Below are 19,264 nucleotides of genomic sequence, written 5' to 3' on the forward strand. Positions count from 1 at the left end.
TTTGGGCTTGTAAATGGTGTTTCTTAATCCTCAACTTCTAGGATCATTCTCCCGTAAACCCCTTGTTTTTCTCAAACTTAATCAAACGCTGGCCGTCTTCCCAGAATCAGGTGAAGTTTAGTGAAAAATCTCAGATCAATTGGAAGTTCGGCATTTTATTTAGAGTCCATAATTCAGTCTATAGTTCAGTTTGCCAAACACGAATTTTATATGCAATAGATTTATTTAGCCTTTAGAGGTACAATAAAAATAAGTGATGTGATCGATCCATATATTATATATATTGTTTTGCTACAGTTTACGCTTTGTTTTAATGTCATTCGATCTGTAGAGAAACAAGAGTTATTTTCATGCCGCTTGTCAGCCAGCCAACACTATGAGAACGTATTTTGTTATGATAATGAGTTTCATTCACCGTATTATTCAAGCCTATGTGCAGTCAGCACTTTGTTTCTGATATGTAGTTGTGAAAGCAGAGCATGGTTCGAGCCCGCGAACCATTATGTATGTGGTGTCCCCGTCCTGTTATTTATTTCTACTATGGACTCACTGAGTGTAACTGCTTGTAATTGTGTTGAATAAATTATTATCAAGTGTTAATTTGGTTCTCTATTTTGTGTAGTGAACCCTGGTTCTTACGTAACGTGACAAGTCTTAATAATGTGTTACTGTACTGCATAAGAAAATGAGATAAATTATCTTAATCATCCATCATATCAACTCCAGACTGATAGTTTTGATAGCAATAGGAGAGATGTGGGACGGGTGGCAACCATTAGTGTCAAACGTAGTGAGTTGCTGTCGGTCTGCATTTTACGGAAACTTGGAGAGGCCGAGAAATGAGTTTGATAAATACAGCTTAGCAGTAACTAAGGGTTTTATACCAGGCTATGACACTATGGATTTAAATGAAAGTGAGCATCGTTGCAGATGTACAGTACAATCCTACCATTGGTTCGTGTAGTTACATCTATCGTGCTGCAAGCGCGACAACCGTATTTTGTTCAGAATGAATCATTTTTAAAAAGTATGGGTCTGGAGATGCATCCAGTGAAGCATTGCCTCATGAAAAAAGCTTTGTCAACTTGTAATGGGTATTATGGTGGTAAAAGATTCCACAATGTGGAAGGCTACTGAGTGTCTGGATCTCAATTACACAGTTTGTGTGGGTTCCCTACAGCTATTTAAAGTGTGTTAAGTCGCTGCTAAAACGTCCAACTGGAATATCAGGACACGGGTAGAATCGACAAGATACTCAATAAACGTCAACAGTGGCAAAATTACAATTCAATTCAACACTCATAATGTGGATTGTCGGGGCAGTGAAATGTCACTGAGACCTAGACAAAGTATCTGGCAGTTGGGTCACTGAATATCGAACAGATCATCGATCCCCGTCAAAGTCAAGGACAACAAACGGGCATCAGTTAATCATATGTCATGGACTGGTGTATGCGGTGGTAGTCTCATTTACATCTCTGCACTCATTCCTTCTAAAATATTCGCGTTATCACGCCCTTTGTGGTATACAGTCTTCAAAGCATCCTACTACCTTGGTACATTGAAGACGTAATCCACATTGGGTACTGACCGCGAGGTGTGACTTCGAAGTTGGTTGGTTTGTCACACCATTCCTGTGTAACTTGAGTAGCCCTCCGATCACTGGACAGAAATCATCAACGTTAATGGTTTACAGGATTTTCTGTCTCTGAACACCAGCGAAATCTATAATGACAAGGGAATATCAATTACTTGTTTATTTAGTCTGTCTTTAAGTTATATGGAACTATTATACTGCATAGTCATCATACAAAGTTTGTTTTCGCTTGTTGTTTTTACATTGAGCAATTTCCTTCATTTTTTAGACTTCTTGTTCACGAAATATGGTCTTTTATCACTTATTCTTTGCGCAACTAGCTTTTTAGACTTGTTTTACTTCTTGGTATATAAATAAGACGTTTCCTTTGTGCTTCTACAAGAAACCTACCATTGTCAATGTTTATCACCCAAAGACTCTACTAATGACTTTAGATACTTCATCATATTTTATTACTCTCTTCTAGGATGTATTATCACTTAAGGAGTTCAGTGAGTGGCTCTGTGGCAGAGTTTGAAAGAAAACAGGTATGTGTGAATTGAAATCCCTAAGAACTTCGGTTACCATGCGGTATGTGCTACGATGTTTCGATGATTTTATCAGGCTCACCTGTGTTATTCGGATTACTGTATCAAGGTTTTGTTTATAGTTTGTTCTAGCACAGTTCCACTCAGTCTAGTCTTATAGGTACAGTATTCGATCTACACCACTCACCGCTGACCATGATGGTCACAAAAATCATAGGAGGTATACGGCGCTATGCCTAAGTGTTTTCAAATAGAGCTCTGTCCCACGTTTAAGTGATAATAAATATCTCAGAGAAGAAATTCATTTATTTCTACTGTAAAACACGTAGTATGAACGTGCTATTTAAGGTATGTTTATACCTTGTTGGGTGGCAACGAACAAAGGTCATTCCCTCACCTTTTTATTTGTTTATTTTGCTCGTTTGCTCATAATTTATTCTGTTCCGCTTCCTTTGCTTAGTTTTCGGAACTAATACCATCACTTTCATACATAACATGTAATAGTGATATAACTTGTGTTCTGTGTACCATACATATAACACTTTACATTTTGTCTCACAAAACACTTCCTGAACGTGTAAATTTAAGCTCTTATGATCAAACTGACATTATCCTTGTTTCTACATAAACCAAACTTGACAATAGTTAATTTCTGATAAAGCAAGCTCACGCCGTCAAAATCATCGTGCAAGTACTATTGAAAGTATTATGCATAACTATGTATATGAGAGTTCGAAGTAGTTTAGCAACGATAATTACTTTAGAGTAAGCTCCTGCCACATTATAATGATGGTCTTACAACTAAGAGTGGACGATTAGAACCTGAGTTACTCTCATTATTTAGTGATATGTAAATTCAAGCAAGTAACCACTCATTCACAATTTTCGTTTCCCAGTGAAGAATGCAACCAGCGATTTTGTTGAATACTTGGTTATCTGGGAGACGTGATCGGTAATTTGGAAGCGTCCAGTTATTTTGAGGAACCAATAGGTTTATATTTATTCAGTTAAATACCATATTCAGTTTTTCATCTTCGACTGAAGAACAGGTGATTGTAGTTTTCAGGTTATAGCTACGAACCATGGACGAAAATAAGTCCCCGATATTCGCTTCATAACTCTTGTTCGCCTAACGCTAATGGAGAAACGCTTAGATACATAAAGAAAGAATAACTGTGTCTCGTATCGGGTTGGCTAGAAGTCAAATATTGCCTGTAATACTTTTAACATAGTTATCTCAAACAGTCATCGTAGATTTTATAAGAGAAAGTTTGCTGACACAAATAACAAGCAACAGTGAAATTAGTATCAAGCCTTGGGAGTTTTCCATAGGGGCTGTCTCGTAATGGGAAAATATTGGATCACTCCATTTTTTCTGAGTTCAACTAACAACAGACTGGCCGACTCTCCAAGGAAGATGTCCGAGAATCCATGAGCTATTCAGAGACGACAAAGACTCAAAGTGCAGGAAATTGTCGGAGGCTATGCTGATGTCCAAACCAACATATCTACTGGTTTAATGAAGCTGAGAGGCTCTGTTCAACCCTTCAATGTTAGTCATATCATTCCAAAAAACTGTCCTAAAGAGAGTATTTACCTGATATGTCTCCTCTCGTTTAATAGCCCTTAGACTAGAATAAATCCTAGCAGGTTACGTTCAGTGTCACTTGAAATCATAATCAGTCGCTTGAAAAAGATTCCAACCACTTATAAAGTTCTACTTCTGCAGAGTCACGTATGGATCATCATACCAAAACCAGAATAATCAGGTAGCTAAACTGCTGCGAACTCAATGTAAGCGTCAAAAGTCTTACAAATAATGTCACCTATATGCAAGTTGCCAACAGAAAAACTAATATGGCATAATTTAATTGATCAAAACCGTATGGCACATCATGATATTTTGATCAGCCGGCGCAGTTTTACTATCAACACTTGAAATTCGCCATCAAATCAATCAGTTGTATCTAAGAATCGCTTCAGACTTAATTGGAATCGAAAAGTGAAGGTAAATAATCTTCACTCATGGCGACTACCAAGGTAAATATTTTGAACCAATATCTGTTTTGCGCCCCAGGTAAATGCTTTGGTATATGTTTGATACAGGTGCTATGAACAGCATATTTTGACGGACCCAAAGGAATCTGGAACAACGGATTTCACCGGCTGTGCTACAAAATAAAAGTTCTATTAGGAAAACTAATCTTTTAATGGGCAAACATTCCGGAACAGATTTCTGGTTTACACACCTAATATATCACGGACTGCAAACAGTAAAAATATATAGGCACTAAAATGATTCTACTACCCCAGGAGTTTTAATAGGCATAATCACACCTGCAAACCGGGCTAAGTCTGAAGCGTCGGGAGCTTTCTCACGCCGTTTAAATTATCATGTCCGGATTGTAGGCTGACTTGTTGTGGTTATGTGGGACCATTCTGTATCAAAAACACATAACTCACAATAGCCACCGGCAGTAGATCGACAAATAGATAGTACGCACCTAACCTATACTATCTAGATTTCACGTGATGGCATTATGATTCGTACAAAGCTCCAGAAATCAAAAGCAGGCCGCTCGCATCCTTAAACAAGAAGATAATTTTAATTCTTTTTGTTGTCACCAAATTATAAATAAAAAGAGATCCAACATCAGGCAACAAATTCTATTATAGACGTAAAGACCTAAGAGAGAATGCCGAAGTGAAACTATTGTAGATTTTGTTTAGTGCAGAAAAGTTTGCAATAATGAATTTAACTTGGACATCAGTCCACAAATGAGATACGTAGTCATCCGAATGATGATTTAGCAGATTCCTAAACTTCATCAAAAGAAACGAATAGTTCGAATAACGGATAAGGAGGAGGTCGAGCTTAAGAGTCTATGAGGTGATGGTGAGACAGTTTCATGATTGTTATTCAATGAATCTACTTTACATCGTCCATGAGCTTTATTTTTCATCAGTCATTATGAGGCACAAATACATTAAGCACAACAGATCATCTGAACAAGGTTCAGTGTTATCTCACTGACCACATAGAACAATCATTCCAATGAAAGCCAAGAAGCTCCTTTGATAAAAAAGACGGGATCAGTTCCTTTAAAACTTCAAGGCCACGTCACCCGCAGACAAGCTTACGCAGCATCACGAAAAGACCACTAGGGAGTGAAAAATCGATTCACCGTGAAGTGCCATATCTAAGGAGTAAACATGTTATTACGCACCTGCCACGCACCAGTTAGTGTTTTGACCTGTTTGACGAGATGTCGATGGCGATAAGATTACACTAAATCATCTGCGCTTTGAAAAAACAGTATGAAGTAGACTGTCTTGCTTATGATTTTAAATTCCATCATGTTGATTTAGGGAAACTTAACTGATGAGTTTGGTGATCATTCACCAAGATAAACTCTTCCACTCTCCTTTGTTTAGAATTTATTTTCCTTACATTCTCTTCACAGTGTATGTTCAGATTTTCATTGAAAATAAAACTGAATTGACGAAAATGTGCAATAATGGCCATATTTGTTCGTCAAATCTGCATCGTTAGTTGTATTTAGTAGACTCCAAACGGAAATTTTTTGATGTACAGTGGGACTTGTATAACATCTTTGTGCTTTTCTCGATTTATGCATTGACCTGTTCATATACATAGTAACCATTTGAGCATAGCGATTCCTAAAGTTTGTGTAATTAGGATAAATTTTTGTTGAAATTCAGTTTAAAGGGATGCATGGTTTTGCCCTCTTAATAACCAAAATCCAGGCAAATTTATTTTGCTATGTTTAATCCACAGATAAGCTAGCATCTGGATAAGTTTTAATTTGGACAACTAAACGACATTTGCAGTTCTGGAATGAAATATTGCAAAAGAGTTTTATTCACTGGGTAAGCTTCATCGTAGCTCTCTAAGGCACGTAGACGTTCTGGATTTATCACTTATAACCCATTTAAGTGAATACAAAATGATTACTATAAGGTATGTGTTCGACCCCTACTAGAGTATTGCACAATCATATTCAGTTGCATGGGTTTCAAATGCAACTACAATGTCCTATGACTGAATTTGCTAAAGAGGTTTTAGAAGTTTTTTTGAACCCGAGATACGTATGCAAAGGCTTCATGTGCAAGATATCATCACACCATGACACTTACACCTAATTTTTTTTACATTTGGTATGTTAGTTGTTGATAATTTCTCGTGTTTTTGATTTTTGGCCACTTGTCATTATCATACAGTTTTAAATGTATTTTTCGTCTCTGTCACTCATTTTAGGTGGCTAGCTATCCTTCGTAATGTTGGTTTCATCTTTTTTCATTTTGCCATTACTACGCGATCTTCTTTAGGCCTTTTGAGTTTTGTGACACCACTGAGATTTTTTGGAAGACAACTTGATTTATTATCAATGGTTTTGTTCATTATTACATTTTGGCACAATGTGAGATCTTCAGCATGAAGTAGTTCAGCAAGTTTCTTTTACATAAGCAATCAAGGAAAAAAGAAAAAAGGTGAATAAAGATCTGAATCTGTGCAACTTTTCAATTAGAAACATGTTGAAGAATACATGTTATTGACTAGATCGACTCTAACAACCTGTTTGCCATAGAGCATATTTGCTAGATAAAGTGTTATAGAAACTTTATACCTTTACCTGCGTGTATGAATTTTAATGTATTGACGTCTTGTTCTACCAGATGTACAAGGAAAAGGATGTGAGTGAAATGGATGGTTAGTATCAGAGAAGATAATACCTGACAGGGGTCTGCAGGACATTAAATGTCTGTCCACAACCATACTAGTAATGATCTCAAATGATTCTCCACATACCTTGCTCACTGTCTTCAGCACTATTCGCAACACAACAGCCTTTTCTCAAAAGTACGAGAAAGACTAATGGAGAACAGTAAAGAATAATTGGTAGTATGCAAGAATCGACGAATTGTAGGAGTAAATGTCAAGTAATCACAAAAGAATACAGCCTCTTCATGTAGTGAGTCAGAAGGAAAACGTTCTTCGATAACAGTAAAACATGGACAGTTTTTAGCAACAACATCGCTAAAAATACAGTATTTCCACTGAATTGTCCTTAATTCTTCTTCAACAATAATTACTTTTCATGATTTTTTCTGTAATAATTCAAGAGGAGAAAGGAATACTTAATTGCCATCCGGTCTTAATGAAACGTTTGTTAGTAATTTTGTGTTTGAGTGTAAATTGCTGTTGAACTAACGGTTAGAAGGTTATCGTCATGGACTACTGGCAACGTTCGTCTATTTATTCCATATAATAATTCGCCTCTCTTCTAATAACAAATCTATCAATACTTAATTCACAAATAGAAGAATACACACTACTATCTACCTCATCAATTGTTAGTCATACAATGATTTTCAGGGTTTCTCTTCCGTAGGGCTTTAACTAAAATACATTTTCTTCGAGCCATTTTATGTAACACTTCTAGTGAGAAAAGTGCTCAGTATTTAGTTACGTTGATGCTCATTTTTTGCATCTGCCTTAGAATCATCTAGAATATGATTGTGTTTCATTAGGTGTTTTATAATGAGTTCATACATCGCACACTTCCCCGTATGATATTCCGCACATATGCATATATTCTTTCTACTGATTTCACTCTTGTTATGTCTTCATCCCTGTCACTCTTTATGCACTGTAATTTCATTCCAATGACCTGAGAAATAAGTAACATAGGATGCAGTTCATCAACTATACGTGCAGTTGTTTTATTTTGGACTGAGATCACATATTTCATCTGAAAACGGATATGTGCAAGTTTATTTTTTCATACAAATACATTTTCACTACACATACTTAGTCTTGATACACTTTATTGTGATTGAGTTTTCTGTGGCATTCTTTGGGTGGTCCCCACTAGTATGTTAGCTGCTTGTCAGCTACATACCTATGAAGACGATCTAGAGTCAAGATTACAATACCGGCAAGGTTTAGTATTTATTCAAATGATGGAGCAATCGCAAATCACATTATTGAAACAGTGGTTCCAGAATACCAATGCGTCTTATACTTTTGACCGATTCTCGTCACTATGTTACGTTTTGAGATAACAAAAATAATTATGTGTAAGGGTCCGAAGATATAAAGGATAAGTGTCGTTAAGACGGGGTGTATGCAATCTGAGCACAATAGTTGTTGTTGGAGATGCACGGCAGTGTTTATCCAAACGTTAACTAGAAACTTCAGTTATAGGCGTATTTAGTTAAATTAGTCATTTCAGCATCAACGTCAGGGCCTTATAAAGTTTTTTTGTTCCGGAAATTTATTTACAACTATATCGCTACCTGTGTAAAAGAAGAAAGTGAAGAGAGGGGACCTATGATTGTTGTGACAAATTACAAAGCATACACATAATAAATATACACAGCCTTCAGTCGTCCATTTGCATCTTCCGATATGTTCTTTAATCTGAACAGTCTTCTCATCTGATCTCTAACTGTGCTTTTCCCGTACTGAAACTCCTCATTTAGTCCGACGACTTCGAGAGCACATTCTTCTTAATAGTACTTTCAAGCTTTAAGACAATCATGGGGGTGAATGGAGGCAGAACGGACTGTAGACACAACTTCTACTCCTTGAGAATAGTAAAATGCTGGAATTCGCCGCTGGCTAGTCCAAACGACTTCCCAGGAGTCCTTTAAGAGAAAACTTGACATATTCTTAAGGACTAGGGATAGTATCTTACTATGATTTACCACTTTCTTTATCCTCTTTTACCGTTAATATACTTAGGTTCCTACCTGGAGGTATTAGTGATTCACTGTTACTAGACACGGAAGCCGGATAAGCGAAAGCTTTTTCTATTCTGTCAACAAGCATTTGAACCATTTGATCATGGTATGCAGAAGGGTAAATTTCTTTACATGTGGAGGTTGAGGAGCGTGGGGATTTTTATACATTCTGTCTACAGTAGAAAAAAAGTTTCACAATATGTCGTGACGTGACTTTGTGATAATACTCAACCGAATATCTACATTAAAACATAGGGTAGTGCCAGATTTACAAGAATAATGCTTAAATCCATTTAAACGAATAAATTCCTCTTGAGACCTGGTTATTCCATCTGTAAACGTACTCCTTCAATGAATTTTAAAAAACGAAGCAACTGTTCTTGGGCTTGTTTAACGGTGTAAAATTCAATTCAGTTCCTATTGGCAAGTTTTCGAGTGCTATATTTGTAACCCGCTCGGGACGACACACTGCCGATTTCGTGTCCCAACAACTAGACTATTCAATATTAGGCTACTACTATCATTGATTGCTATCGGTTGTCTTCAATAATAAATGTAGATGAGTTATATGTACTTATCAGGTCGTCGGATCGCTTTTTATTTGTCTCGAAGTTCTTACATATAAGCAGCTGTGGATACTCATATAGCACACAAAGTACCTTAATACGATAGAAGGATCCACTTAATTCCAAATCTCAACGCTTTTTAATTAATTGACTGATTTTCTCGCATGAGGTTTCAATGAACAAGTCTTCATCATCTCACATTCCATTACCAATACAAAGCTTCCTATTTTCCCAGACATGGTAGGTTGTGAATTAACTATATGTCATATTTGCACAGTTCTTTTTTGCAGAAACCTTCAGCAAGGGACGGGGTTTGTACTGTGAGTAATGAATTTTCTATATTTAGAAATATCTATAGGCCCTCAGTGATTCTGACATTTTACCATGTTTTTTGATGGTATTCTAGAGAAAGTCATGAGGAATGATTAAGTGTATTTTTTTCTTAAGGGTGGAGTTTGAGCAGCTTATAAATGATTAATCCCACTGGTGAAAACTTAGAATTAATTCACGATGCACACAAGACGTTATTTTATAGTTATCTGACGTCATATTTCCAATTTCTTGAGTAGCTGTTTGTGAGCGCATACTGATAGTACCAAAAGAATCTTGCTTGGAAATCTTAAGTGAAAGTGTATGTATGTAGCAGGAGTTTTAGTTTTCATCTGACCAAGAATACTAACCTGAAAACCTTCTGAAAATCACTTATTGTACTATCTGATCACAATACAAGTTTTCATTTCGCCGTGATTTTTACTACCAGTAAGAACGCTTCACGGCTTTTTAAATATATCTTTAACTCCTGGTAAGCTACTACTTGATTCTTCTAATGTTTATAGCATTCGTATAGAAAACTGCAGATGTCAAGAATGGTACTGATAATCGCCTTCGAAATCTCATCATTTTATTGACTCATATTTTATTTTATATTTTGCTATCCAGTTTTCTTTAATTTCTTTATTAATAAACAACAAATTTCGGTTTGTATGTGTAATTTAAAATTACGAATTATCGTTTTAGTAAATTCCTGGTAACCTAAAACTTCATTTTACTGTTTTTGGTTACAGAGGTTTGGTCGTCGAGTAACCTACCAGTCTAAGGTTGGTATTAATATATTGAACGTAGTTTGTAGCTTAGAGCGTAAATTTCTGCCTAGTTGCTAAGTTGTATTGTTCTTCGATCGAAAAGGCAGTGTATGTATATAACGGCTTACTCTACTGTGATTAAACAAAAGTTTCTTTTCCTGAGTCATTTGGGGATTTTATGACTCGTTAAGCTTCTGAATCTCATTATCTACCTTTATTCCATTTAGTTTCAATGTTTTCTTACATTTCATCCATCCAAAAAGTATTTGTAAGTGTTTTTGGCTAAATAAATACACATTTGTTTTGTCAAGCTGTTAGATATATCGGGCCCTTCGGTATTTGATATATTGCTTGTTGTTATATGTTATTTTCTTACTCAGTACTTGCTCCATTTTTCCTCTTCGTAATTTGTTTGTTAACAATCAAACAATTAAATTTTATATGATCAGTCAACCACTTTATCAAACGAGTACTTTTTTTATGACAAATGAGGATCATTAACAGACCGTGAAACAAGTCTCCAGAGTACTGTATAGATTTTGACCTGTACGAGAATAGGTTTCTGGCCTGTCTCAAGAAGAGTAGAAAGTTTCAGCAGTCAGGCAACTTTTATGTTTATCATGTTTACAGTTAAGCAAAGAAAACTGAATTAAAACTAAACTAGGTCCCAGTATTGATGTTTATTCATATGATTCTTCTCCTTTTCTAAAATTTGCTTGTCAGAATAAGCAGTCATTATGTTATATCAAGTCTATATTATGAAATGTTGGGTGAATAGTATTTAAGTATTTTATGGATTGGAAATAACAGTGTTCTACCGGTCAATCATCAAACAATCACAAGAGTATCCGAGTCTCAAGGCGTTCAGTTGATTTCTACCCTCTTTTGTCGTACGGTCAAGGTTTTCGACGGGACCAGGGTTCTTCTTGTTTTAGATGGATGTCAGACTTATCAGTGAGACTGTTAGGTGTGATTACATGTTTAAACTGGGAATCTAATGATGTCGAAAAACAACATAAGATCAATCAATGTTTCGGAAGAATTTTTTTATTTGTCTTCAAATGTTCAATGTCCACTGTATTTTTTAAAAAGTACATTAACACAGTATAAAGTCTAATGCATTCAAAAAGACTTCTAAGATGTTAAGTGTATTCTCAACGATGGCTAAAAAGCTTTGAGAAATGAAATAGATGAATAAAAGTAGGTCAACAGGATTAAAACCGTAACAATTTGGTTCTTCACTATGGATGTTTCGAGAAGTTCATGATGATCGATTAAGTATGCACGTTTTGGTCGTATTACCGTCCTTTTTTGATCGTGTACTTATTAAACTCCCCAAAACTACCGGGTAAACAGTTCTGTAAATGTTAAGAGAAGATTCGTTAAGTTAGGTAGTTGGTAACGTGTTTCTTCATATTTTATCTCACTAATCTAATCATTAGATATTCGAGAAAATAGTTTGTATTATAACTAACACTTCAAATATTAACCAATATAGATTTGAAAGTAATTATACTTATGATGCTGCGTTACTAAAACAGTTAGACTCGATGAATCCAGCGGTTCATATGTAGTGCTATTGCAGGAAGTTATTTGGAGTTTGTTTACAGTGTGAATAGCTCAGAGGACAAAAATTCCAAGCGGTACAATCTGAAAAGAAGTGACAGGAAGCGAATAACATTGGTACAAAGTGTGCTTGCTATTACCCGCCCGTAAATCTACAGATATACAGTTCAACCTGATAATCCATCAAAGTTTACTCGAAATCTATAATTACTTTACGTAGAACTCTTCATTTCCTCATTCATAGATTTTTTCATCCATTTAATTGGGGGAATTTCACTTTTTTTTGCTGATGGGCATAATAGCAAAATGCGGACGCATACCGAGACTCACTAGGTACTCAACTTAAAATCATCTATTCCATCGATGAGAGCCTTGAACGAGTGTCAGAATACAAGGTAATTGCATGACAGTCCATTCTACGCTAAATTATTATAAGTCGAGGAAAAAATAGTTTTACAGATATTCGACCATAATTGTATCCAGATGGTTGTTTGTGCACCATCAAGCTAGTAACTGGCGATAATAATAATCATTTATAAAGTTTTTAAGAATGCAGAAAAGTAAATTGGTTGTTTACACGTTCTACTTGTAGTAGCTAAGGTGTTTAGTTCGCATGCTAGACATACTAAGTCAGCTTGTATCTCAACGTGAGATGTTGATTGCAAGAAGATTAAGTAAAAAATGAACAATTAAAAATACAAAAAGAATCCATGAATTCCATTGGGGAATCCAGACTTATAATTTAAGGTTTTTAAACTTTGAGAAATCATAAGCATGGTATATGAAAGCTTATCACAGTAGTATAGATGAATTTTCTGCTCATCTTTATTTACATCATGCATACAATACCATAAAGTTATCATTCGCGTTTGAAAGTCTATCGTTTTTTGATGTCGTCGCAAGTTTCTTCTCTCAATGAACTGTTCTTTCTGGCACAGGACAAGTTATCTCAAGCTTAACCAGTGGGTTTCTTTTGCAATCTTACACGCTGTTCAATCTTTCTGTTTATGTTAACAATTAATTCAGCCCCACGAAGTCTTGCCTATTTCTCCGTCCCCATATGTTTTTTTAAAAGTTATTTGTGACACTAGTAAAGAATTGTAAGACTAGGAATGCTTTCCCTATAAATACTTTTATACTTGTCATTGGAAAATATTCAAAGCAATTTCCATTTTGAATACAAGAAGTTCTTATTTAAGTAATGAGGATGAATAGAATTTATTTTTGTAGAGAAGAGTTTTCTTTAAGAAGTTATAGTCTATAAATTTCATTTGGCTGGACTGTAGATTGCTATATTTTCCTAAAAAATTACCATAACAAATGGATTAAGGAATTATTCAGGAAAAGAGCTGAATATTTTTCAAATATTCGTCGATGTTTTTGACTCAATTAAAAATAAATATCATGTGTTCTAGTTGAGCTTCAAATTATTTCACATCAACATATTCTGAATAAAGTTACATTAGGCAAACTTAAGCTTGTATAGAGAATGCTCTTCAGGATGGAGTAAACCTCCATCTTACAATTATTTCAAATCTGTAAAATTCGAGGGGTGAAACCTAAGATATTGTTAATTAGTTTCAGTGGTAAACGAGGTTTAAAAAAGTTAAATCATATATATGTATGCATTTATTTAAAGGTTGGACGACTTTCTACTCATATTTGTTATTAACCTAATGTTAGAACAGTGGCATCAGGACTTCTTGACAATACATAAATCTATTTTAAACTAGACGTGGTTCAATGGCGGGGCCATCATTTTAATTGATATACAGTTTAGAAAACTGATTACTAGATATTTATTTATTTATTTAAACACATATATATTGGTACAAAAGGGCACCAGATACATATGCGCCACACAAAATAATGAAAGTAGGAAGGGAAGGGATGAAAAGATAAGGCGGACTGAAATGTACAACCAGAAGACTCTTTCAGTTAAGAAAGTTAGAACCACGCTTTATGTAGAAAGTAAAAGAAGGTTGCAGCAGGATCGCCACTAGCTTCTATTCTGAGCCATATCTGATAACGTCTCTAGCCACTGTGTTGCACCATCTCTCGGACCCCAGCCAGGGAGTCGTGAAGGACCAACAGAAGCTAGCCCTTTGCAGCTTTCTTTCATGCCACGACACCATGTCATACATCCTCTCCGCTTTTTCCAACCAGTCCCAGAGTCGGCAAATAATGCACGACGTGGAAGTCTCTGGGACGACATTCGTAAAACATGTCCAAGCCACCGAAGTCGGTGTTTCAAGATGGTGACACCAATTGAATTATCGTCTCGGCGCCCGAACACACGATGCCGAACCTCTGCATTACTAACATGGTGTTGCCACTGTATGTCAGCAATCCTTCGGAGACAACGATGATCGAACACAGAGAGACGTCTAACATCCTCAACTCGGAGAGGCCAGGTTTCACAAGCAAAACTGCTCTCACCGACGCGTTGTAGATCCGACCTTTTACAGCCAGACTAACATCACGAAGGCGCCAAAGATGGCCCAGATTGGCATAAGCCGCTCTGGCTTTCCTTATACGTGCATCAATCTCATTATTCACGTCACCACTAGCATTTACACAACTACTCAGATACACGAAATTCTCGACTACTTCTATCCGCTCAATACCCAGGGTGAGTCTCGGATCAGGATCTTACCAGCCTTGTAAAAGCACTTGTCACTTGGATAGTTCAAAGCACATGCCGTACCTACGGACACTGATTGCCAACTGATTAAGTGCGGATTGCATGCCTTGGGCATTATCGCACAGTAAGACAATATCGTCCGCATACACAAGGTCGAGAAGTCGTTCTCCAGGCAGAAGATCCACACCGCCATTACTTACATTCATCAGAGCTGTTTCCAGGATGTCATCGATGGCAAAGTTGAAGAGGAATGGTGAGATCGGGCAACCCTGCCTAACCCCACTGCTCGAATGAAACAAGGGAGAAAGGTGGTTGTATGCCCTCACACTGCCTGAGGTGTTCGTATACAGGGCCTTTAAGATGTTAATGAACTTCTCAGGCACACCCTTCTTCAATAGACAATCCCAGAGAACAGTCCTGTCCAACGAATCGAAGGCCGCCCTGATATCAAGAAACACTACGATTGTTGGCCTGCGATAAGTATGACGGTGTTCTAACATTTGGCGGGGGGTGAAGATGTGATCAATGCATCCTCGACCAGAACGAAAACCAGCCTGCTCCTCGCGAGTTAATCGTTCTCGGGTTTTAAACAACCTACGAAGAATGACAGAAGCCAATAGTTTGGACGCAATCGGAAGTAGACTTATCCCCCGATAGTTGTTACAGGAACAACGTGAACCCTTTTTAAAGATAGGGACGACTATCGACTCATTCCATGATGTTGGAACACTTTCTTGCTCCCAAACCTTTGCAAACAACACAGTCAGTTCCTTAGCCAGAAAGTCACCACCATCTTTAAAAAGAGCCGGAGGTAAATCATCTGGGCCAGGTGATTTGTAACGTTTCAAGAGTTGGAGTTCCTTGAGGACTTCCGCCTCGTTTGGTGGATCGGTCGTCACCGGCCATGGGGGGCAGGACAAGCTGGTTGATGTTGCCGGAGCAGCAGGCCAGTTGAACTGCCCTTCGAAAACTTCCGCCCATCGTCCAAGACGTCGAGAGATGTTAGTGATTGGCATCCCATCATCCTCGTAGATTGTTTCACTCACACCAGACTTCTTGCTGCCAGTGGCTCGGATGAGTTGGAAGAGCTTCCGGCAGTTACCAGATGCAGCTGCTGCTTCCATCTCATTAGCACGCTCCGACCACCAGGCTTCTCGGTCCTTACGCAAGCTTTGCCCGATTTCATTACGTAACAGCCTTCGTTTGTGGTCAAACTCACGGTCACCCGGAGTAGACCGACGGGCTTCCATCAGTTGTAAGGAGCCAGATGAAACCCAGTGCTTGTAAGCGGGACGTTTCGCGAAGCCGCAAGCGGCTTTACTCGCCATTTTCATGGCGTCGTGAAGATGCAACCAATGCTCATCTATACTTTTCGGTGGGATGGTAGCTAGCCTAGAGGCTAGCTCCGCTCGATACTTACTTGCAACAGAAGTTGCAGACAGTTTACTAACATCGATCCGTTGGTGGTGGTCAATCCTTCGGCCACTGAAAAGTAAGGTGAGATTGGCGCAGACCAGGGCATGATCAGACTCCAGATAGGTACTCCAAAAGGAGCGGCAGTCTTGTACACAACCACGCCAGCGGTAGCTGATCGCGATGTGACCAATCTGAGTCCAGGCTTGAGATGCAGAGGTAGGACGCCAGGTGGCACACCGGCGATGACTGCCGGAAGTTAGTGCTAGCCAGAAACAGGTTGTGGTCTGTGCACAGTTGCAGCAGACGGTCCCCGTTATCTGTCCTGCGACCAACAAGTCCCCATCGGCCACCTAAACGACTCTCTTCTGTGCCTAGACGCCCGACCTGTGCATTCAAGTCTCCGGCTAATACTACAATATCTGTCGAACGCGCTTTCTGGAGAAGAACTGTTAACTGGTGGTAAAACTCATCCTTGATTGCATCCGGGCTGCAATCTGTCGGGGCATAGGCGGAGATGACGAAAAGACACCGTTTCTCACGCCGGTTTCTTCTCACTTTGATGGAACTTTCTAATCTAACAGCACATAACCGACTGTTAATGGGGATCCAATCGATTAGTGCTGCCTCAGTATTAGCGCTTAGTGCAACACCAACGCCTGCAAGACCAGACGAAGATGCCACAGAGTCCCCGGATAAGCGCACGTGAAACAAGCTTTTCGAAGCGACAGATGGAGAACGAATTTGTAGTACTTCACTAGAGTCTTGAATACGGGTCTCGGATAGACAGCAAACATCAACATTAAGACTTTCTAAAGACATAGCCAGCCCCATCTGTTGTCCGATCTGCATTAGTGTGCGAACGTTGAAGGAAGCCAGCTTGAACGGCGTACGTGGTTTCAGAAAGACTGCTTCAGTATTCGTAATCGGTGGAAGCATTCACTTTCAACCAGACAGTGACTGGAGATCGTTTAGATAGGACAGATTTTCCACCATGGACGAGCTACTGTATAAGTTGGAAAGGAAGGATACACAATTTGGGAATAAAGGGAGTGAAAAAGCAACGTAGTAAATAATAATAATAATAGTAATAATAATGGTAATAATAATAATAGTGTAAATTGTCTTGCTTCTTATATGGGCGAGAATAGTATCGTCAATAGAATTCATCATTTCATTTATTTGTGTGTGAGCTGTGATACTGCCCGGGTTCCCAAACCGAAGCAGGTGGTTTTCTTAGGGGGCCACACCCCGAGCCTTTGACCTAAAGGTCTGATCCACAAGGCAGTGGAGCATCGTGAGGAGATGCAGTCCCATGGTAACCGGTGACCAACAGCAGGTTCATTCGCCATTCGTTCCATCAGGATACTGAAGCCCATGTGCACCATTGGCTTGAAATCAGGGTTTTCCAACTCCCCTAGGTGGACCCTCCGTGTCCACCAACCCGTTTAAAGCGCCGGACATTCGCTTTTCGTCCTCTCACTTTCGTAAACAACACCCGCGCCACGAGAAGGCAGTGAGTAGGACTTCCCTGGCAGAGGCTATATATTCGCTGGCCATATGAGAGCATTTGGAGAGGGAGAGTGGACTCTCCCCACTCTCGGCCGTACCAGGGCATTTGGGGGCAATTACTAGATATGTCATAGTCGATTCCGTACTTTAGTAATTCACACTTCTTCAGTTAAGGAATATAAGCTGATCACTAAGTCAGATAATCGAACAGGGGGAATATTATCTCACCACTTCTTCAGATTATCATTTGCCTGATCGCGTTCTGTAACATTCAAATTGAAGTGAAGCATGAGAGAAAAAGTAGCTTATGGGGGTATCAACTAATTACTATGAACAACAGTACATACAAATAAACACGTTCAAATATTTTATTGAAAAAAAGTAGTACGCCAATACAAATTAATAAGATATTTAATCAAATCTCAACATAAATGTCATGGTCTGATAAGATCAATGATTTTGCATGTTTATGTAGAGGCACATAAAGAACGTTTTTGTTCATTATTTCAAATAGTCTAGCTGCGGAAATACTTTTGTTTAACCGGGCTTCTAAGATAAGCTTTGTTGTAAGATAATAATATTTTGTTCTCATGAAAATTCTTATGAAATATTTTGGAAATAGATTTTCTACAGAACGTAAGTCGATTTACAAACTGTCTTTTTAACGAGGGATTTCTTCAGATGCAACCACCACCTAGTGAAAGACCCAGCTTACAATCGAAGATTCCAAGATAAAGTAGCCATTGATGATCGTAGTGGTTTGAACAAGTTACTTAAAAAAGTGGTTTTTTTCTATCACAGCAAACTTCAAAAGTTCTATGCATGTTGAATTTCACTGTACATTAAACGACGATTTTTTAAACCTTTATTTTACAACTATGTACTGTTTTCAAACTTTTAAATAATACAGACTTTTGAGAAGGTTTTAGTGCAAAATATACTACATGGTCGATCAATAGTTCTGTGCGAGGCTATACATTCAATAAGCAGATGGAAATTTGTGAAGGCTGCATTACCTCACGTACTTCATTGTGGTGCTATAATGCTTCGGGAAAAGTTACGGGACAAATCTGCTGCAGATCTACCTCATCAAAAACATACATTAAACAGTTGTGGATTGTCTCATGACCGAACTCGATTGAATTTCAGTCAGACAGAAACAAAGTTACTCTACACACTTCACTGGATTCTATTAGACGCCGCTTCAGAGTGTGAGGATGCAGAACTAGAGGCTTCTAATCATCCAGGTAAAGTTTTGTTTTATATAGATCGAAGTAAGCTAGACATAACCTCAATAATGCCTCGGTATTATTACTAACAAAATTATAATAAATGTATTTTCCATGATAGTGATATAATGATAAAAAATTTGCATTTAGATCTTGTTTTTGATCATAAGTATGACACTATATGGAATGATGACCATCTAGTAGGTTGGAGAAAAAAATAGTTGATTTTTGTAATCAATTTCATAATCCAACTTAAATCTTGTTTTTAAAACAATTAGTCCCTTTGATAAATTTCGATAATGCAATGAGAAGACGAAGTTTATCAGAATTATGTGATATATTAGCGCAATACATTTCGAG

General features: G+C 37.8%; 1 protein-coding gene across 1 annotated transcript in view; it reads left to right on the forward strand.

Moving 5' to 3' along the window:
- Positions 1-9,695: 9,695 nt before the first annotated feature.
- The window catches only part of Smp_174230 (hypothetical protein), a gene marked incomplete at its 5' end in the record, with an annotated part of 102,641 nt that continues 93,072 nt past the window's right edge, over positions 9,696-19,264 (forward strand). Inside the window, 3 exons of the mRNA XM_018788847.1 lie at positions 9,696-9,698; positions 10,523-10,555; positions 18,586-18,949. Coding sequence (XP_018654349.1) covers positions 9,696-9,698; positions 10,523-10,555; positions 18,586-18,949 — 400 coding nt within the window. The remainder of the gene's footprint in view (positions 9,699-10,522; positions 10,556-18,585; positions 18,950-19,264) is intronic.

Source organism: Schistosoma mansoni, chromosome W (assembly GCF_000237925.1).
Source record: "Schistosoma mansoni strain Puerto Rico chromosome W, complete genome".
In the NCBI taxonomy this organism is placed as follows: domain Eukaryota; kingdom Metazoa; phylum Platyhelminthes; class Trematoda; order Strigeidida; family Schistosomatidae; genus Schistosoma; species Schistosoma mansoni.